Here is a 22,998-nt window from a genome sequence, read left to right on the forward strand (position 1 = left end):
CAGCAACTAAATATGTTCACTTCTACAGCCAGGAGGACCAGTGGGCACTTGGTTTCATTGACTCGCTAGGAATACAGTCTTCTTAAACAGTGTGGAAATTGACTTGGATCAAGAAATGGGGCAAGCGATTGTTTACCAGAAGGGAGTTTCTCTCAGTCTCTTCCTCCTCTATCTGTGGGTTTTAAAAATTATGTAGTGGAACTGATTGGTTGCCCACTTATATTTCTACCAGTGTTCTATTAACTATGTGCATAGCTCTCTGGGAGTCTGGCTCACTCTAATCTTGACATCTAAAACAACACTACTTAATCTGGAATACTGTGATGCCTACTGCTCCTAACTCAAATACTGTCTATCAGCAGCCCTGGCCTACAGAGAACCCCTCTTGCCAGCTTGTGAAAGAAGGCAGAACACCACCAGCTGGAGAGGTGGGTACATTTTATGCCTACTGTAGCATCCCGCTCTTCTGAGTCTTTTTTTTCCCCTTTCCTTCTTTCTTTCTTTCTTTCTTTCTTTCTTTCTTTCTTCTGAGTCTTGTAGTTAGCTTCAGCTGTTTTCATACTTGCTTATGTATTCAGGCTGCCAGCAACTCACAATCCTCCTGCCTGAGCATCTGAGTGCTGGCAGTACATGTGGCTGCTTCCCTGTGACTATGTCTCTTATTCCGTTGTTTTTCTATTTCGTGAGTCCAGGCCATTGCTTTCTCTAAGTTTCCTAGAACCATCCTAGTAACCCATTAGCATCATTTCCTGGAGGCCTGGCCAGGATGTAGATCCCACAGTACAGGGATGTTCTTACATCAATAAACTCTGCTTTGCTTAGCATTATGTTTTCTCTTCCTCCCTCCTTTCCCAAAGCAATCTGGGGACCTGATCCCATGCTCTCCTAGCTTCTACGCATGCGCGCGTGCACACACACACAGGGACACACATGCACATACACACACACAAACAAACGGCTGGCTCTATCTTCAATATACACATTGCCTTTCCTCCATTAGTGGTTCTAACATTTCCTTGGTGGGGTTATTTTGTGGCTTGACCTTAGTTATTAGTCTGGTAGGCAGGTGAAAAGGGGTTGGTAGATTCTGAGGGCTTGTTTGGTCTTGCAAGGTAGATATACTTATGGGTGAGAGATGATGAGGCAATAAATTGCCCTTAATGCAGCTTTTGAGTCCTCAAGGTGATATGGATTTCTGAGGGTTGTAAATGCGTGGAGAAAGATGACCTGCCACACATGGCCTAGTACTTTCCCCAACTGCTAGTCCAGACCTTGGTTCAGCAGACTTGCCAGACCTGAGAATCACTTTGGAGTTCCACTGCTCTTATAATTAAGCCGTAGTCTGTACTCAGCTTTGACTTTTATCCTTAGTCTTTGGTAATTAATCGTTCTCAGACTTTCATTGTCTTTCTCCATGGTATAGATTTACTGCATCCACAGTTACATAAGTTCATCCTCATGTGTTGCTGTCCTGAGACAGGGTCTCACTAACTCAGGTTGGTCTTGAACTTGCCACTGTCTTACCTTCATCTTCCAATTACAAAGGTTACAGGTATATGCCCTATTCCTGTCCTTAAATTACCAATTCCCTTACATTAAAAAAAGAAGAAGAAAGCCTGCTAGATTGAACCTACTGGTACACTCTTCTATTTGTATTATATTCCAACCTTCTTCTTAAAAAGGCTTTAATTTATGTGTATGCATGTGTGTCTGTGCATGTCAAGGCCCACAAGGCTGTGAGGTCCTCACTGCCAGCTACTCATAGGCTAATTCAGCTCCACTATATCAGGCTCCCTTCATGGCACTTGGTGTTCTTGGGAATCAACATTGTGCAGTACAGAGGGAGTAGTATTGAGGAGAAATAGAAGCAGAATAAAATGTAGTCACAGATAAAGCTCCAGCCAGTCATTTTCTTGGGAGCTGACCTGATCAGGGGAGCTCTGGAGCCAAGAAAGCCTTCAGAGTGGATCTGTCCTGAACTTAACATCTAGTCTGAAAAGGCTCTCCTGGAAGTGCTGTCATGTGTCATGCAGAAGCTCTCCTCAGCAGAGGGCAATTCTGGAGCAGGCTTCAGCTGAGGGCTACTGGCACTGGCCATTAACCCTCCCAGCGGCTAGGAAACAAGTGTCTTAGTTCAAAAGAGCCTGTATTCTTTGGTATGTAGGGATAGAGGGATGGGGAGCTGCTGTAGAGGTGGGGAGAGGGTAGAATTAATACCTTGAGACTTTGGACATGATCCTTGAGGGGTTGGGGAGATGGCTCAGTGGTTAAGAGCACTGGCCGCTCCTCAGAGGATCTGGGTTTGATTCCCAGCACCCATAGTGTGGCTTATAATTGTCTGTACCTCCTGTTCCAGGGGATCTGGTGCCCTCTTCTGGCCCTCTCAGGCACTGCACATACACGGTGCTTAGATACACACAAGCAAAACAGTTATACAAACAAATAAAATAAAAGACTTGAAGAACAATTGACAGTTTTTATCTAATGAAGAGGGGGGATGAATGAGGGCGATATACATTCAAACTGTACATAATCTCTAATTCATAATCTCATAAACACATAATCTCTAATACCATTTACAGCGCAGAAGAAAGGAAGTTAGGATATAAGCCAATCTTTACTCAGAAGTGTATGCCTTTTGCCAACGAGACTACAGCTAGTCCACTCAGTTTCTACAAGCTAAACTCAGACAGCTAACTTACTTTGGCTGCACAAAATTGAGAAATGTGATTGGCTGTCACAGTGTAAAAATTAGAGACATCTATACATAAGTTTGGATTTCTAGCTTCTCTTAAGTAACTGGAAGTTCTAGCAACATGAGGTCAACATCCCTGCATGGCAGGAATTGTCCGGAGCTGAGTGATATCTGCCCTTTAAACATGGGTGGGCATGGGCAGGGACACTCCTTAGTTAACCAGGTCTTCCTTTCCATGATGACTTGGTTTAGACTCCCTGTCACACCACTATGCATGGCTTAGCAAAGTTTACGGTGTGGAATGGGCTGATGGATACTTAATATTGGTTTACAAGAACTGACTGAGTTCATTAGAGAGGAGGCTGGGTGAAGGCTAGAACCTCCATTGGCAATGAGAGGCTTGGGGTGAAGGGGGAAAAAATAGGACTTTGTACACAGGCGCACAGTCAGATGAATTAATGCTCCAGTGGCTGGAGCCTGAGCAAAGAAAGGAGAGCAAGAAGCCAGCAGTGAAGGTTAGAGAGACAACCAGGAAGGAGCCAGTCAAGGGGAGGAATGAGACAGAGGCTATTTAGTAATGGAATGGTGATGGTGTGTGTGTGTGTGGGGGGGGGCAGGGCTCAGCCACATCTAAGTTTCAAAGATAAAGATGGAATGCCAGGGCAAAGAGGAGCTAATCAGGGGTTTCAGAGCCGGTGTGAGAAAGGGAAAGGGAGGTAGTGGTTCTAGCTGTTTAGCAGTGAAGTAGACACGTTGGGATGCTATTTGGGGCGATGTGCTGTGAGTAAGGACTTTTTCCAGGGTCCTGGATGCAGAAAGCACCAAAGGCCCTTTAATCTTCTCTCATTTCTCTTCAGCACTCCCATCACCGCTGACGTCATCTAAAGAAACCAGTATCCATGTTGCAGCTTTCAAGAAGGGATCGTAGAAACAGCCAATCTCTGTCCTTTTGTTTCAGTGGAATGAAACATTAACTTAATTTGCATCTTGGAAGATCACTAACCTACCTAGACTTGAGACTTCTTTTACAGCTATACCACTTTGTCCGTGGGCTACTAGCTCTGTGGATTTTCTGTGGTGAAATGAAAATTGTGGTTTTGTTTCATCTTATCACCCAGTTGGTATCTTCCTATGTGGCTAATGGTTGATGGCTGCAGGCTGTTGTCTGAGTGCGCGTCCACACTTTTGTTTTTGAGACAAGGCCACACTATGGAGCAGTGGTTGACTCAGGAGGATTTGCTTGCCTCTAATGAAAGCGAGCATCTCCACATCCTGCTTCTAAACACATTTTAACACTGACTTAATTCAAGTGCATTGAAGAAAACTCATTTCAAAGTCCAGTGTCAGAGCGCCTTTCCCTCCCCATCCGATGAGTAGAGAGCTTCACCCTGTAGCTCTGCTTGGCCTGGAAATCCCCAAGTAGAACAGGCTAGCCCCGAGCAAACTATCTTTTGGGTTTATCCTCTTTTGTAAGTGTGCACAGCCAATTCCACACAAGTCCTTCAAACTCTGGTTCTGGGCATTGGGAAGGCCCTTGTTTCTGGAGAGCCATCCTTCTCGATTTGTTCTTAGAGTCAAACCATTTTGGTACTTATCAGCCCTTGGGCATGTATCCTGGAACCTCCAGTGCTCTGTTCATCAGATAGGTCAGGCTACTGAGTCCTACTGGAAAGGTTTGTTCGAAAGGCTGAAATGCATAAATGTTAGGCCTTTTAAAGGTCTTTACAGTATGGTGAACTAGTCTTCAATCTGAATTATCATCCGTGCAAAAAGTTTTATTAACTTGGTTGTCCGTCAGTTTAGTTGAGGAATTTCGGATTGGGGAATTCTAGTCTCCAACTTGGATCACCACTGGGCCTTGCTTTGGAATTTAAGCGACATTAAAAAGAAAAAAATCACGGAATCTCTCTTGGCCTTCTTTTTACCCGTTTTCAGCAGCCTTCAGAAGCCCCATCGACTGCGTGGCGGTGTGTGCCTTACATTTTTAAGTGAAGAAAGCGGAGAGAGACTGACTCCAGCCTCCGGGACAGATCAGCGACAGAGATCAGCGGTCGGAGAGAAAGCCTAGCCTCAGGACACCCTAACTTCTAACCCCGGGAGCGATCCAAGCCCGGAGGCCAGCGGGGGAAGGGCTGTTCGAGGCGGCGGTGGCAATGACAGCCTACGCACCGGAGTCGGCTCAGATTCTCTGGCCAGAGCCCCGCGCCAGTTTAGGTGGGGAGACCCGCGGCAGCGAGGGACGCGCGCCTCCGGGCCCGGAGGAGTTAGGTGACGTCACCTCCAGGAGGACTCGCTTTTTCATTAATGAAACCGGCCGGCCGCGGGCGCATGCGCAGCAGGCCCCTTCCCTCTCGCTTCCCCCTCCCCTTTCCCAGCCGCGCTCTCAATCTCAAGCTCGCTCGCTCTCCCTCTCCCCGAGCCGTGGAAAGGATCCCACTTCCGGTGGGGTGTCATGGCGGCGTCTCGGACTGTGATGGCTGAGGGGAGACGGCGCTAGTGGGGAGAGCCACCCACAGGCGCCCTCCCCTCCCCGGGCTCCCCTCCCCACCCCTCCCCCAGTCTCCTCGCCAACGCCCCCTTCCCCTGTCCCCCTCCCGGCGGGCCGCGCGGGCCCCCGTCCCCACCCCCGTGGGAACGCTAGCTGCCCGCACTCCTCAGCCGCTCGGCTCGCCGCTGCCCTCACCTCCGCGCCGGCCGCCCGCCCGCCCTCAGGCGGGCCCCGGACGCCGGCCCTCCACCGCCCCCGGGTCGCCGGGAGGACATGGCCGCACACAGGCCGGTGGAATGGGTCCAGGCCGTGGTCAGCCGCTTCGACGAGCAGGTAACGGGCCGCGGCGGGCAGGAGGTGGGAGCGGGTGGGGGTGGGGACGCGGTGGGTGAGGGGAGGAAGGAGCGGCTGCCTCTCGGGCTGCCGGGGGCTCCGCAGACCGAGGAAGGGCTGGGGTGGGGGGGCGACGCTAGGGGACTGCCCGGGGATTCGGCTGTGAGCCGGGGCTCTCCTTCCCTCCTAAACCGGGGGGGTGGGGCCTTGCCCGTGACCAGCCCTCCATCCCCTTTATCCCAGCCCTTCCGCTTGCTCTTGGTGCGGGGATGAGTGACCTGGGGGCGCTTTCAGGGCCACTCCATCTGGATTTAATGGTTCTCTCTTAACTCTCCCCTTTTAGAAGGAGGTAGATAGGGGTTCCCTCTTCCCTTAACCCCCTCCCCCCCATCCTCGTAACTGGGGATAACCGAAGGAACCCCCAGTCTGTGTATGCATCCCCAGTAGGAGCAAGATAATATCCTGCCCCACCCCCATTTTCTGTAGCTGCCCCTTGGGGGCAGGAGTAGGGAAAGCACAGGTTTTCTTACTTTTCTGCTCGGGGCGTCAGCTTGCCTGGATGATGTTCACACCAGCATCCTTGATAGCCGGATGACACAAGGTTGCCTTTTGCGTTTGCAGGGGAAACCGTAGTTCTGAAATGACTCCCCTCCCCCTTCCTTGCTTGATGATCACACCCCCCTCTCCAGTCCCTGCTTGCCAGCAGCCCCAGAATGAATCTTGGCTTTCCTAAGTGAGACTCCAAGAGTAAGGGGAGAAGGGTGAAAGCAAAGGGAAAATCTAGCTACAGACTAGACAGCAGAGACAGACAGCTAGGATGTGGTCCTAGGGCCAATAATTGTGACCATGGTTTGTTGTTGTTTGACTTGTTTTTGACTCTTTGAACCCTCATTGAGACTACTTGGGATGGAGGGAAAAGTTTTGTAGTTTAGGAAGGTTGCTTTTTATTCGCTGAGTTTTCCACACATAAAATTCTAAGGCTGATGAGTAGACAACCCACACATAGCCTTTTGTCCATGAGAACTAGTTTAATTTGATGCTATCTACAGATAGCTGGGGCTGGTTTAAAGGATGGTTGCTTTTTGTTGCAGTTCTGCCAGGGGGTGTCCTCTAATGAGAGAATTGTTTAGAATTGAACCAATCTCTTTTGTTTATTGGGTTTAATCACAAAACTGATTATGGGAGCTGACAGGTAGGGGAAGGGTTTCTTCTTTAATTTGACCAGCAGACATTTTTTTATAGGACTCAATCTTTTGACCTATCCGACAGAGGAAGTCTACCCAGAGGACACTGGGAAACCTACACAGAGCTGAATGTGGTGGTTATATGACTTTTGTCCCAGCACACAGGAGGTCAGAGGCAGGTAGATCTCTGTGTGTTGGAGGCCAGCCTGGTCTACAGACTACATGCCAGGATGTCAAGGTTACTAAGGGAGATTCTGTCTCAACACCCCCCCCCCAAAAAAAACAAACCTACATAGATAAAATTTTGTAGCTATCAGAGACTTCATTCATTTGGTTTCCAGACCAAAAGGCATCAAAACAAACTGTTGTTGTAACCCGCCTGAAGAAGTAAATATTACTGTGTAAATTGGTCCAGTTATAGAGCATTAGATTTCAGTAGAACATTAAGTAGAATGTTAGATTCTAAACTTGATAGAAAAGAATTGCTGTGTAGAACTTAAAAAAAAAAGGGATTTAAGGGGCTAAAGAGGTGGGTTTAGCAGTTAAAAGCACTTGTTGCTCGGGCAGAGGACCTGGGTTTGATTTCCAGCATTCACACAGTGTTCACAGTGTAGTTCACAATTGTCTGTAACTCCAGTCCCAAGGGATCTAATGCTCTTTTCTGAATTGTGGCACCAGGCAAGCATGTGGTGCACATAAATGCAAACAAAACACTCATACACATAAAATTAAATACATTTAAAAACAGATTTAAAATGTGCCTAGACCAGTGGCTCTCAGCCTGTGGGTCGAGACCCTTTTGGGATTGACAGACCCTTTTACAGGTGCCACCTAAGATGATTGTAAAACACAAGATATTTCCATTATGATTCATAGCAGTAGCAAAATTATGAAGTAGTAATGAAATAATTTTATGGTTGGGGGTCACCACAACATGATGAGCTGTACTAAAGGGTTGAGCATCAGGGGGCTTGGGAATCTGCTGGAGACAAACCAGGACTGAACTCACAGAGAGCAGCATCTTAGGGGAGGGCTGGGAACCACTCACTTTACCATTTACCTTGATTTCTAAAAAAAGGCTATATTTTTATTTATGTGCACACATGCACACATATACTCTCTCACACCCCTCACACACACACTTTCATACTGTCACACACACTCACACACACACACACACACACACACACACACACACACTCTCACGAAGTCACACACTGTGGCAACCTGAAAAGTGCCAGATCACTTGGATCTGGAGTTAAAGGCAGCTATGTGTTGCCCGACATGGGCGCTGGGAAGAAAACTTGGAAGAACAGCAAGTGCTTTTAACTGCTAAGCCCTCTCTCAGCCCCAACTTTTGCTAAGCTTTAAAAGTTAAATTCAAATTTTCTTTTTTCTTTGCTTTGTAGCTCAGGCTGTTGTGGAATTTGCTATCCAGCTGATGGTAGCCTTGATCTGCTGACTCTTCTGCCACTGCCCTCTAAGTGCTGGGATTGCATGCATTTGCTACTCCTATGTCTGGCTTTTTCCTTCAGCTCTTACCTTTGGTCTCTAGACCATATTTATCATATAAGGAAAAGAAAATGCTCTGAATTTTAAAATTAGAATGATGAATGGTTTAATACCATATATTGTTTATATATGTTGTAGTATCAGACTCATTTCCATTTATTAAAAGTTAAGGACATTAGTTTTTAAACTGCCATTTTTGCCATCTCTTATATTGTAATTAAGAGAAAGATACATAAAATAAATTATTCGGTACAATGTTTTCTTACAAGCTTTCAAGAAATGCAGTAAGAGGCGGGCTTGGTGGCACACACCTTTAATCCCAGCAGGTGGATTTCTGAGTTCGAGGCCAGCCTGGTCTACAAAGTGAGTTCCAGGACAGCCAGGGCTACACAGAGAAACCCTGTCTTCGAAAAACCAAAAAAAAAGAAAAAAGAAAAAAGAAAGAACTGTAGTAAGAAGCAGCTGGCCGCTCCTTGAGGCCAGTGAAACAACTATAGACAACAAGAAAACTAAAAACTTTCAATATTTATTTATTTATTTTATGTATATGAGTACACTGTAGCTGTGTAGATGGTTGTGAACCTTCATGTAGTTGTTGGGAATTGAATTTAGGACCTCTGCTCGCTGCTCCAGCCCAAAGATTTATTTATCATTATACATAAGTACACCTTAGCTGTTTTCAGATGCACCAGAAGAGGATGTCAGATCTCATCGTGGATAGTTGTGAGCCACCATGTGGTTGCTGGAATTTGAACTCGGGACCTTCAGAAGAGCAGTTGGTGCTCTTACCCGCTGAACTATCTCCCCAGCCCAACTGAAAACTTTAAAACAGTTGAAATAACTAAGATTCTCATATACAAATGTCAGTACACAGTAGACTTTTTTCATCCTTGGTAAATTATAAATTCTGGCTGTCAATAGTGGCACATGCCTTCCGTCCCACATGGGCTCTCTGAATTTGAGGCCAACCAGATTTGTATTTGGAGTTCCAGAGCAGTCAAGACATTGATTTTGAGATGCAAAACAAGGTATTCAAGGTTTACCTTCAGAAATTTTTGTTAATTTATTATAGAAGTGATAAATGGTCAGTTCAAATTAGGTTCATCTAAAATATTTTTTATTATTTGTGTGTGTGTAGTACCCTCAGAGGTCAGAAGAAGGTACTGGATCTGTTGGACCTGAGGTTATAGGTGGGTATGAGTGTCCCACTTGGGTACTGGAAGCAAACTCTGGGACTCTGAAAGAGCCACAAGCAGTCTTAACCATTGAGCCATTTCTCCAGCCCCTCTCCCACTCAAGTTTAGCTAACTGTTGAAGAGTCCCCCCCCCCCCCTGCCCCCTTTGTTTTTAGTGAAAAACAGAGAGACTAAATGGCATAGCAGACGCAGAGAGCCTTCCTGTGACATGTGTCAAATGCTAGATCATTAGAGAATGCTATTTCTAAGCATCTCATAGACTTTGTTTTAATAACCCATGAAGTGTAGTTAGAAGAGTTTACTGTTCTGTTTTGCTTTTGAGGCAAGGTTTCACTATGTAGTCCTGAGTGTTCTGGTGCCTGCCTTTAGTCTCAGCACTCAGAGGCAGACAATCTTTGAGTTTCAGGCCAGCCTGGTCTACAAAGTGAGGTCTGGGACAGCCACGGTGGTTATACGGAGAAGCCCTATCTTGAAAATTTTTTTTTAGTTATGAGTATGTATGTGAGTGTGTGAGCCACCTAACGGGTTCAGTGACTCAGGTCCTTGGGAAGAGCATATGTATTCTTAGCCACTTGGCTGTCTCTCCAGCTCTAAAGCTGTAGCTTCATTCAGTGAGCTGCCCAGCAGGTGAAAGCACTTGTTCCAAGCCTGATGACCTGGGTTTGGATCCTCAGGACCCACTTGGTGGAAGGGGAGACTTGATTCCCTTATATTTGTTCTGTGACTGCTACAAGCTGCACTGAGCCACTCGAGTGCCCCAAAGTAATATCAATAAGTGTAATAAATTATTTTCCATATTTAGGCAAGTGAACCAATTATGGAAGTAAAAAATACTTCGACAACTTTTTACATAATAAAATCCAGTTATTTTCTCCGATAAGGTCTCACTTTGTAGCTCTGGATCTTCTGGAACTCAGCCTGGAGAGCAGCCTGGTCTTGAACTCACAGAGATTCATCTGCTTCAGCCGTCTCCTCCCCCCAGGACTGGGATTAAAGGCATATACCACCAGGCCTGATTGAAGAAAACCTAATTATTAAATTTATAATAGCATGTTGTTATCCTCATACATTGAATACTAATCAGACTATTCTTTGAATACAACGTGGTAGAGAGTTCACAGTATAAAATGATGAGCATGTATCTTCAATATTATAAATCCCATGCTAATTGGCCACAAAGATTTGTAAAAATTCAAACCTACTCTGGGTTAATAAAAAGGATCTATCCTCCCTAACTCCTGGTCTGCAATCTTTATTAGGCATTAAGAACATTGAAAAAAAATAAAAAATATAATCTGTTATGTTGAAGGCATAGTGTTTATTCTTTTGGAATTCCTCTTTTAGAGTAATTTCTTCTTGCTGTTTCTCATTTGGCATCCCAGTCTTCCTCTTTATTTAGATTTTATTTTATTTTATTTTTACTTTTAAACTTAGGTTTTCTTTGGGAAGGAACTGTGTCCTTGGTTGGCTTTCTCCTGTGAACTCTGCTTCCCTTCCCTTCCTTGCCAGACACTGCCTATCTATCTACTGTCTGCTCACTCCTCTCTATATAGCTGTGACAACTGGCTCTGCTTCATCCCTCCTAGACTGCTGCGTTTTTGAAAAGGATTTCTTTTGGAGAAACACAGTGGTCTTTTCACAGTTGTAATAACCACTGTAATGTACCTCTCCCTCAAGTTCCCAAGACACAGCTCTTTCTCATATGTACAAATTCAGATCCTTCTGTGTCAGTATGATAATCAGCTTGAGCAGAGCTTATCCCCTTCCTCTTCCTTCCCTTTCCCCTTCCTCTTCCTTCTTTGAGATGGTTTTACTTCGTAGCCTGGGCTGACTTTGAACTCACTGAGTAGCAGAAGCTGGCTTCTACCACCCAAGCTTCCAGAGTGCTAGAGTAACAGTGGTGGGCTGCACCTGGCCAGATGCGCTCTTTCTTTTTCTAACAGGTTTGCCTGTCACTGAACTGGAGATTCTAAATAGGAGCCTGAGTTTTGCTGTTAGTCAATGTTTCTCTTCATATGCCAGCTGGTGGGTCTCACAAAGATCCTATTTGTCCTCATTTATTGAAAGGGAATCCAGCAGAAAAGCCTTTAAAGTTCTTTAAAGTTTAAATATTGGATGATCTTAATATGCTAACAGGATTTCTCTGTGTAGCTCCGGTTATCCTGGAACTTGCTCTGTAGGCCAGGCTGGCCTGCCTTTGCCTCTACATGATGGGATTATAGGTGTGTGCCACCACCACCACTCTGCTGTCTTTTTTTTTTTTTTCTTTTTTTTTTTTTTGAGACAGGGTCTCTCTTTGTGGCCCTGGCTGTCTTGGACCTGGAACTTACCAGGTAGACTAGGCTGGCCTTGAATGTATAGATTCACCTGCCTTTGCCTCCATGCTGGCTTGAATCTATATCTTACTAGCATAGTCATCTGAATAGAGAATGTGAGCACTTTGAAAGTCTATAATGGTAACCAAATATAAGCTTATTATGCATTTTCCTTACATCTTATTGTTTATTGCATTTTCACTAAGGAGAGTGACTAGTTAGTCTCTATTCCCTGGTATGCTTGTTGGTTAGAATATTATACGTTATTTTTTAGCATTTATTAACAAATATTTAGGGTACTGGTAACATCTTTTGTAATTTTTGGATTCCAGTAATTGATCCACTTTTTTCTGTTTTATCACCTAGTTTGTGGCATACATATAATATGGTCTTCAAGTTTGAGAAGTAAAGCAAGGCTGTGTGAGTTAGGCCGGCATTGAGCCAGTTGTACTTTATTTTAAATATTCCAGTTTGGTTTTTTACACAATTTTTACTTGGCTCAAAATTATTATTATTATCGTTATCATAATTATTATTATTATCATCATTACTATTACTACTACTACTACTATTAGTGTGTGTGTGTTTGTGTGCTACAACATGCAGAGGTCAGGACAGCAGTTGGTTCTCTTCTTCTGTCGTGTGAGTTCCAGGGATTGAACTCAGGTCTGCACTCTTGGCAGTAAGCCACTGAGCTACCTTGACATCCCAGGATTATTTTCTTCAGTCTGCTTTTGAAAAAAGGTGCTTAACATGAAGAATTCTGTTCTTAACTTGAAAGCTTAGTGCTATGATACCTAGTAAGCCATTATCATGCCTTGTTTTTACATCTTATTCTTTAACTTACTCAGACTGCAATGGGCATGTGTTGTCACTGTAGTGTTCAGGTTGGTGTTGTGACCTTCTTTCTGTACAAGCCATATTACTGAATTATAACAGCATGCTTCTTAACGATATGGTGTTTCAATTGAAAAAAGGTTTTTCCTGTATATGTCATGCTTATTTTTCATTGGGAGTTTTGTGTTTATGTATAAGACAAGGAATGAGAGGTATAGGAAGGCTCTTGTTTTAAATGGAAGTTTAAGGAGGAGAATGTTCTATAAAAGAAGTGGAAGGGGGAGGATTGTGGTCAGCTTAAACTGTTAAAAGGCTTAGGATCAATACTGAAGTAGAATATGAGCATCTTAAGCTATTTGCAGGGATTGACTTGTTTATAAAAGCGCTGGGTTGTTTCATCCACCTTCTCGTAGAATACCCCATTTTGTTAGGGAACGGAAAGATCAGACAAAGCTTGTCCTTGAGAATAGAAAAGTTGTAGTGAATGTGAATTGTTGGGTGGTTTCAGCAACCTGTAAATCCTGTATTGTTATGGTATAGTCTGTAGTTGACAGTAGTCAGAGGTGTGCTGAAGAGCTGGCTTTTAGTGCACCCCACTGAAGTGTCTTAGAGTGTATGCAGTACACTGGATATATTTGACCACTTAAAATGTTACATGTAAGTTGGTTGTGGTGGCCCATACCTCTAATCCCAGCACTCCATAGGTTGAGACAGATGGATCTCTGTGAGTTCAAGACTAGCCTGGTCTATATGGTGAGTTCTGGGATAGCCAGGGTCATATAGAGGAACCCTGTCTCAAGGAAAAAAAAAAGTTATATACCTAAGATATGCATGGTTTGAGTGTATGTAAAAGTGACTTTTGAGCCATTGGTTATATTATCAAAAGAACTGTTGAGACAGATAGCCCCAAGCTAATTTGCAATTGCACCTATTTTTAATGAAGACTTAAGTGTTACATTCCCCCACCCCCATAGATTGTATTGATTCCCTTGCAGTAGCAATGACTTCGGATGCTAACTGAAGTTTAAGTGTATCTTTCTATAGCGCACAGACCATAGTCCAGAGCCTCCAATTTGGTTGAGGTTTGCTACTACAGCCAGCAAGCTGGTGCCTGCCCTTACTCATGGCTTGCAGCTTTGGATGTCTTATCCTATTAAATTTTAGAGAATTTTCTGAGAGGAAATAGTTCCCTTACTTCACCCTCCCCTCTGCCCAACAACCAAGTAAGGTTGTATATCTAGTGTAAAAGGTATGATGTTAATTTAGGCAATGACAGTACAATTCTAAATAAAAAGAATGGCTAATTTTTAATCATAATTGTATACTGAGATAGTGATCTTTTCAGTGATTATGTCTCATAACATTTTCAAGTGATGCTTTTCTGCTTGTTGACAGATTTTCTTAGATTGTCCTCATAAGGAAATGATTCTTTACACCTTGGGTTTACCTTCACTGTGTGTAGCAGTGTGACCTCGGCCACTTTACCTCTGTATCAGTTTTCTATTCTTTCATCTGTAAAATGGGACTAACACCTGTCTTAGTCACATCTTGGGCTCATTTAGTGTCCTAAGTGTGAATCTTGTACATGGTAGGAAGTTTTAGTCACAAGAATGTATCAATTTATATAGTATTGTATCTCTCCTTTCAAGTTTGGTAATGATCATTTCTGCATATAAGATATAAGATGAGGGATACCTTGAAGCTGCTTCTCTCTCAGATGTGTGCTGCACAGTGAGAATATTTATTCTTGTTTGTGTGGATGAGCACGTGCCACAGTGCATGTGTGGAGTACAGCGGACAGATTTGCGGGTGCATTTCCTTGCTTCCACCTTTGTGTGTCTGAACTTAGGTTGCCAGGCTTGCATGGTGTGTGCTTTACCTGCTGAGCTGCCTTACCCCCACCCTCTTCTGTTGAGTTTTGAGGTAGGTCTATGATAGCCTAGGATGGTCTCAACCTTGACCTCTTGCTTCAGCTTCTTGAGGCTGAGGTTATAGGTGTGTATCAATAAGTTGATTTTCTTCTCATTTTTAAGATATGGTCTTAGGTTGATGACCTAGAACTTGTGATTTTCCTGCTTCTATGTCCCAAGTGTTGGGGGAGGGTCACAGATGTGCAACATCACATCTGGTTTGTATAGTACATTTCACTTAGAATTTGATATACTTGGAGCAGCTCTTCAAAATTTGGTAGTACTAAAGTGGTTTCTGGTGAGTTCTGGGGTGGCTTTGCTTTTATCTCTGATTCTCTGCTTTTTTCAGTTTCTATTTTTTTGTTTAGCAATTCTCTAATATTCATTTGTAATTGTTACATAGTTGAGGATAACGTTGAACTTCTGATCCTTGTATCTCTACCACCAGAGTGCTGGGGTTATAACCCGTGCGGCAGGTACCCCTGGTTTTATGTGGTGTGACACTGCTTCTCTAGTCATGCCAGGCCAGTGCTTTGTAAACTGGGCTGCTCCCCAGCTCATTGTCTTGATTTTTAGAGTATTATTTTTATTCTATTTTACTTCTCTACTACGTTGGGGCTAGAAAATAGTTTTTATGTGTCAGGCAGATCTTTCTCTTTTCATAATTCATAAGGGAGTAGGGAAAGAGGAACATTTGTGTTTCTTGTTTTGGACTCTTGTAAGTGAATGATCAGGAAATGGGGAGAGAAAATAGGATTTATTTATTTATTTATTTATGTTTTTTTTAAGATGGTTTCTCTGTGTAACCTTGGCTACCCCGGAACTCATTCTGTATATTCGAAACGTATGCCTGGCTTATCACTTTTATTTTGGTCAACTGTTGGTAGCAAAAATCATTGAAGACCAGAGTTCTCATTTCTACCACAGCTCAAATGCTGTATAATTCTTTGAATGTATTAATTTTTGTCCCTATTTTGAGCTAGCCTTCTGATTGAAAAAGTATCCTCATCACTAATAAATTAGTCATAGAGCTGTAGTTTGGACTCTGAAATTATATGTTATGTTTCTGCTATAACTTTAACAGATACTTATCTGACTCCTTAGATTAAAAGCAAAGTAGTAATTCATAGCTAAGGATATGGGAAGTACAGGGCGGTACCGGGGGAAATGAGTTATTTGCAGTACCACAACTTAGAAGCATTGTTGACTAATTGTTTTTTTTATTTTATTTTAATTAATTAATTAATTAATTTTTTTAGAGACAGGGTTTTACTATGTAGCCCTTGCTAGTCTGGTCTAGAGTAGACTGGTCTCAGAGTCACAGAGATCCTCCTGCCTCTGTCTCCTGAGTGCTAGAATTAAAGGTATGTACTACTAGTGGCCCTACATTGTTTTGTAATTCATTTTTTAAAATTTACAATGTTAATATTTTTTAGGATTACTTTTTTTTTTTTTTTTTTTTTTTTGTTTTTTCGAGACAGGGTTTCTCTGTGTATCCCTGGCTGTCCTGGAACTCACTCTGTAGACCAGGCTGTCCTGGAACTCAGAAATCTGCCTGCCTCTGCCTCCCAAGTGCTGGGATTAAAGGCGTGGGCCACCACGCCTGGCTGGATTACCTTTAGAAGTTTTAAGGGATTACATGTAGTTTAAAAAATTTTTTAAAAAATTTTTTATTATTTATAGATTATTTTTTTAAAGATCTATTTATTTTATGTATATGAGTACACTGTTGCTGTGCAGATGGTTGTGAGCCATCATGTTGTTGCTGGGAATTAAACTCAGGACCTCTGTTCCATCCAGCCCTGCTCACTCCGGCCCAAGGATATATTTATTATATGTAAGTACACTGTAGCTGTCTTCAGATACACCAGAAGAGGGCGTCAGATCTCGTTACAGATGGTTGTGAGCCACCATGTGGTTTCTGAGATTTGAACTCAGGACCTTTGGAAGAGCAGTCAGTACTCTTTACTGCTGAGCTATCTCTCCAGCCCCAGATTTCTTTATTTTTTATTTATAAGAGTATACTGCAGTTGTCTTCAGACACACCAAAAGAGGACATTGAATCCCATTACAGATGGTTGTGAGCCACCATGTGGTTGCTGGGAATTGAACTCAGGACCTCTGGAAGAGCAGTCAGTGCTCTTAACCTCTAAGGTTAAGAACCTCTCCAGCCCTAAAAAAAATTTTCAAACACATTTCATTTTTTCTATACTGAACATGAATTTTTATCTTGAACTAGAGGGTATAGCTCAGTGGTAGAGGATTTTTGTAGTATGCACAAGGCTCAGTGTTACTCCCCACCCCCCAAAAAAATTCAAATTTAAATTCCAGCAGTGTAAGTTTAATGTGAGAGTGTGATTTCAGTGAGATGTATAAATAATGAAATGATTAGGGTGTAGATGGCTGTTACCATGGCTTTGGCACTATCTAGACCAGAAGCTGCCACTAGAGATGCTTAGTGGGTAAAGATGCTTGCTGCTAAGCCTCACCACCTGAGCTTGGTCTTCTGGATCCACATGATGGGGAGAAAGGACTCCCCCAGGTTTTCCTGTGACATACACATGCTCATGGGGTGCTTCCACATATGTGCATAGGGTGAATGTACAGTTACTCACACACACATTGTTAAAAAAAAACACCAAAAAGATTAAGATGAAGCCAGGAGCTGTGGTACCTGCCTATAACCCTAGCATTTGGGAGCTGAGGCAGGAGGACAAGATTTCAGGATCAGGATGGGCTAGTTAAACCTTGTCTCCATTCTTACGTGTGAGGTGACAGAGATGGAGGGAGCTTGCTTAAAGTAGTTAGGGAAATCATGGCCTGGTGTGGAGGGAGGAAGGATTGGGGAAGCAGATGGAACGGGTTAGGACTTGAGCAGTGTGGACAGTATGGAGGCTTTTAACTGAATGTTGAGGTCCTATCTTTGTTAATGGTCATCAACTAGAGTTGAGATAAGGAAAGCTGAGGACAGTGTTAGATAGCTGTTCAGTTAACAAGTAGGGGTAGATAATGTCTACTTTAAAAGAAAAAAGGTTTTGGCAGGTTGACTTCAAATTCAGTTTGTAGTCCAGGCTGGCCTTCACCTTGTGATCCTCCTGCCTGAGCCTCGTGAGTACTGGGTTCTATAGGCATAAAACACTATGCCTTGCTACCCAGTTAAAATTGAATGTTATATTAAGTAATAAAATTTTAGTTTAAGTATCCCTTAGCTATGGTTTAAAGCTAAACGTACACAGTACTCATGTTTATCTGAGTATTAGGAACAATAATTTAGGTACTACCTAGGTGGTGGTGGATGTGGGACAGAGAAACTGAGCCAGGACATAGACTTTTTTTTTCTGTTGATAAGAAAGTATCTGGGGGCTGGAGAGATGGCTCAACAGGTAAGAGCACCCGACTGCTCTTCCGAAGGTCCTGAGTTCAAATCCCAGCAACCACATGGTGGCTCACAACCACCCATAACGAGATCTGACTCTCTCTTCTGGTGTGTCTGAAGACAGCTACAGTGTACTTACATATAATAAATAAATAAATCTTTTAAAAAAAAAAAAAGAAAGTATCTGGAAGATTGCTAGGTGAACGCAACAGTGTTAGTGGGTACTGTGTGAGACATGGACCTTACTAAGAGGGGGTTTTTAAAAAGAGAAGAAGAGTTGGAATTTTACCTTCTTTAGTCTTCTATTTAGTGTTTCTAATTTACCCTCTACAACTTAACAGTAAGTTTGTTTACTTTAAAAAGTACTTGAGAGTAGGTACTAAGCATTTGCCAGATCTCCTCCTCCATTCTCTTGTGTTCTTCAGCCATTTTATAGCCATTTAGTTATGTCACCATCCTAAAGTTTTGTCTGTCTGTCAGTCTGTCAGTCTATTTGTCTATTTTTGGTGCAGTGGAGGTCAATAATTAGCATCTGTGTGTGTGTGTGTGTGTGTGTGTGTGTGTGTTTTGAGACAGGGTCTTAGTATACAGTTTGGCTGAGCTGGAACTGTGTGTGTGTGTGTGTGTGTTTTGAGACAGGGTCTCAGTATACAGTTTGGCTGAGCTGGAACTGTGTGTGTGTGTGTGTGTGTGTGTGTGTGTGTGTGTTTTGAGACAGGGTCTCAGTATACAGTTTGGCTGAGCTGGAACTGTGTGTTTGTGTGTGTGTGTGTGTGTGTTTTGAGACAGGGTCTCAGTATACAGTTTGGCTGAGCTGGAACTGTGTGTGTGTGTGTGTGTGTTTTGAGACAGGGTCTCAGTATACAGTTTGGCTGAGCTGGAACTTGTTATATAGACCAGGCTGGCCTTGAACTCAAAAATCCACCTCTGCATCCTGAGTGTTAAAATTAAAGATATGTCACAATGCCTAGCTTCTTGCCAGTATTTTACTATAAGAGGATGTTATGAGACTTAAGTAAAATTAATGACTTAAAAAATACTGAGGCAAAAGGTGTAGTGGCACAGGTGTGCAATAATAGACCAGCAGAGGTAGAGAGAGAAATCCTGACTTTTAGGCTATTCTGGGGTTAATATAGCGAGTTCAAGACCAGTATTTAAAAAATCCAAGGTGTGCTGGGCGGTGGTGGCGTACGCCTTTAATCCCAGCACTTGGGAGGCAGAGGCAGGCGGATTTCTGAGTTCGAGGGCAGCCTAGTCTACAAAGTGAGTTCCAGGAAAGCCAGAGCTATACAGAGAAACCCTGACTCGAAAAAACAATATATATATATTCATATATTCCAAGGTGTAATAGTATTATAGCTTATCAGTAGAGCATTTCACTTGTCAGCCGGCACAGGATCTTGGCTTCAATTCCCAGTGCTATGGAAAAGACAAATTCAGGTAACATTATGTTTTTATATTTGTCTATTGCTAGTACAATAAAACTATAAAGTGTCAACTTTGTACATTATTTATTTAAAGTTTATTATAAAAATCTATAAAATTAAAAGCAAGGGACTAGAGAGATGGCTCAGGAGTTAGAAGTGTTTGTTGTTCTTGTAGAGATCTGGGCTCAGTTCCTGATGGCTCATAACCATCTGCAACTATAGATCTAGAGTATTAGACACCTTCTTCTGGCCTCTGAGGGTGCCAGGAATGTCCACGACACACAGACATTCATCCAGGCATACACTGGAACACATACATCTTAAATGGCTGTATATGCACTAGCATTAAGCCCCATAGGTATCTTTACTTAGCTTTTACCCAGTCCAAAGTGGTTTCTTCCACATTGCTACCCATTTGCTGCTCGCTCACGACCTCTCCATTGTTTTGAAGTGATCCTGTATGTGATTTCAGCATAGCTTAGCCTTCCCTCATGCTCAGTTAGCAGTTAGAAAACTTCACTTATTTTTTGTGCTCTGTGTGTGTGTGTGTGTACTTGAGTAAATATTCTACTGTGGAGGCCAGAGGTTGACTTCAGGTACCTTTCTCTATTGGTCTTTACCTTTTTAAGGCAGGGTCTCTGACTGAACCTGGTGTGCTGTTTTGGTTAGACTGGCAGGCCATGTAACCCACCTGTCTTTCCTCTTTAGTGCTGGAGTTACAGGCACATGTCACCATGCACTGCTTTTCTCATGAGAGTGTTTGGGGTCTAAATCAGGTTGGCGTGCTTGCATGGCAAGCATTTTACCCACTGAGCCATCTGCCTCATCTCGGTTTTCCTGATTGTTTTTTAATGGGAGTAAGTTATACCATGGTCAGTCAAGCTGTTTGAGCCCTATTGACTATGTTGAAGGATGTGCTGGTTGTAGAAAGACTTAGCCCTTTTTTATAGATCAGGCTTTGTGAGAGTCAGAGATAGGAATATATGTGAAGATACTTTATAAACTCTAAACTCAAAACAAAAATGCTCTGCTCATAACTGGGCATGATGGTGCTCACTTTCAATCCCAGCACTCAAGAGGTAGAGGCAGCTGGATCTTTGTGAATTTGAGGCCAGCGTGGTCTACATAGCAAGTTCCAGGACAGCTACAACTACATAAGAAGGGGTGGAGAGAAAGCTCTACACATGTAAGATTTCATTATTAGAAGTAAATGGCAAATTCCTGTAGACATGCCAAGAAGTAATCTGTGTAATGAACATAAAGCCCACAGTACTGAAAGCACCTTGTCACCATTACCCGCAGCATTTAGACATTTGAAGCAGCCGTTGCTCATTCCACGTCTGGCCTGCTTTTTCTGCATGACTTCTCAAAGTTCACTGACATCTCCCTCCCATATTTTCAAGTTTCTTTTATACCCTTGGATTAATTTATGTAGACTTGAACTTAGATAAAGCAGATAGATGGGCTCTTTGTGCTTTATGTAAGCATTCTGTTGCTGTTTAGCAATGATTTTCCACATCTGAAGATCATTTTGTTTCTGTTAGAATAGATCAGAGAAAAATACAATAGTTATGTGTTTGGGTCACCTAGTTTATGTGCTCTTTTGGGGATCGAGGTGCTCTGCACATGCTCAGTGAGTGCTGCCATCATTAATATATATATATATATATATGATATATATATATTATATATACACAGAAGCCACCAAGGGCTCGCATTTGTCTTCACGTCTGTAGTCACTTTGAAATTTTGAGCATTTTAACTCGTCTGCCTCTTTATTTATTGTGTGTAGTGTATTTTCTTTTAAAAATATCCTTACAAGTACTGAGCTTTGGAGGGGGAGCAAGAAGTCATGGATGTAGGCCCAGTGGTTTCTTTAGAAATGCTACCATTAAATAAATTCTCTTGTAACTTTAAAAGGACTGGCTTCCTGGATCCACTAGACACAGTATGAGTTCTGAATGCTTGGAAGTGGTTATAAGTCTCCCTAGGTAGTTTTTTTTTATAGCGCTGGGTTTATAAACCATTGTTGGATTTATATATGCAGGATTCCTAGCTTCTAGGTAGTATTTATTTAACAGACAATAGCACAACCATATACACCATGGCAACAAGTTCAAAGACTGGATGAACTTTAAGAACCAACGTTTTAAAAAACACTGGAAGGCTGTTGGAACAGTGACGACCAAATGAATTAAAGTTTCAGGGATGCAAAGACATTTGTAGTGGGCTGATTATGGACACATGCTGAAGGAAAAAGGTAAGCCAGAGATGAACAGAATCTTATTAAAAGTGTAGCGTAGCCGGGCGTGGTGGCGCACGCCTTTAATCCCAGCACTCGGGAGGTAGAGGCAGGCGGATTTCTGAGTTCGAGGACAGTCTGGTCTACAAAGTGAGTTCCAGGACAGCCAGGGCTACACAGAGAAACCCTGTCTCGAAAAACAAAAAAGAAAACAAAACAAAAAGTGTAGTGTATCCCTGGCCCACTTCAACCACTGGTTGGATTACAGAGATCATCTTTCTCAACCCTTTTTGCTTAATGAAGAAATAGTAATTCTCACTGTCTAAGAAGATACATTCTAGAGTTTTAAGATTTTTTTATTTGCAATATTCAGAGTAGAACCGTTTCTGTGGATGTAAAATGATGAAAAATTGTGGTCCATACTCAAAAATCAAAAGTAAACTGTAGAAGTGGATTCAGAAAGTTGGCAGCAGACAAAGACTTAAACAACAAAAACAACAAAGAAACAAACAAAAACCCTGCAGTGTGGGGCTGGAGAGATGGCTCAACAGTTGCTGCTCTTGGAGAGGATCCAGATTTGGTTCCCAGGACCTGCTTTGGGCAGCACACAGCTCCCTCTCTGTAACTTTGATTCCAGGTGATTCAGTGTCATCTTCTGGCCTCAAGGACACCGGTTACACACATGTGGACACTTACAGATAAGATTATTTTTAAAGATAAAACAAAGTCATTTGCTGAGAAAATAAGGGAAAAGACAATTGTGATGACTGGGAATTTCTTTGAAGAGCTGGAACCCATAGAAGGGAATAGAGAATAGGTCATCTAGGAAGCAGTAACACAGTTACGAGTTGCTTAAGGTCTTTCATCCGTGTTCTTTTTCTTGACTCTGCCTCTTCCCTGCCCCTTTTTATTTCCTTTTGGGAAACAGTTCAGTTGAGTACAGGCTGTTTAAACAGATCCACGAGGTCTTAGGCTTCTGTCGGTTTTGTTTGCTGTATTGGTGATAGGTAATGGGTGGATCCCTGGGCCTCTCTGGCTAGCCAGTCTAGCTTAATTATGTATCTCCAGGTTCTAGTGAGAGACTCTGTCTCAAAAAGCAAGGTGGGAGCTGTGGAAGATAGAGAAATGACTCAGCGGATCTGAGCAGTTGCTGTGCAGGCATGAGGGTTAGAGTGTGGAGCCCAAAGCTGATGAAAAGGCCAGGGTGGCCACATATGTGCCTGCAACTGTAACTTCAGCATGATAGGGGAGTGGAGACAGGGGATTGTTAGGTGTAATTTCTTTCTATTGCTTCCTGATTCATATATTCTTGACCATCATTTTGGACCTCAGCTGTTGTGGTAATCCAAACCTTTATCACGGAGAATATGAGTCTGTCCTGGGTGCCTGCTGCATGTGTATGCATGTAGTATAGTATACTGCAATGCAGTGTAGTGTAGTTTACTGCAGTATAGTGTGGTGTAATATACAGCAGTGCAGTGTA

General features: G+C 42.8%; 1 protein-coding gene across 9 annotated transcripts in view; it reads left to right on the forward strand.

Moving 5' to 3' along the window:
• Positions 1–5,046: 5,046 nt before the first annotated feature.
• The window catches only part of Nf1 (neurofibromin 1), a 242,020-nt gene continuing 224,068 nt past the window's right edge, over positions 5,047–22,998 (forward strand). For 7 of the 9 annotated variants that reach the window (XM_006532436.4, XM_006532438.4, XM_006532440.4 and 4 more), the window contains exon 1: positions 5,051–5,516. In XM_006532436.4, coding sequence (XP_006532499.1) covers positions 5,457–5,516 — 60 coding nt within the window. In that variant the 5' untranslated portion in view covers positions 5,051–5,456. Of the gene's footprint in view, positions 5,517–22,998 lie in introns of all 9 variants that reach the window. The other 2 variants (XM_006532442.4, NM_010897.2) reach the window with 2 other exon arrangements.

This window comes from Mus musculus, chromosome 11, assembly GCF_000001635.26.
Source record: "Mus musculus strain C57BL/6J chromosome 11, GRCm38.p6 C57BL/6J".
NCBI lineage: Eukaryota > Metazoa > Chordata > Mammalia > Rodentia > Muridae > Mus > Mus musculus.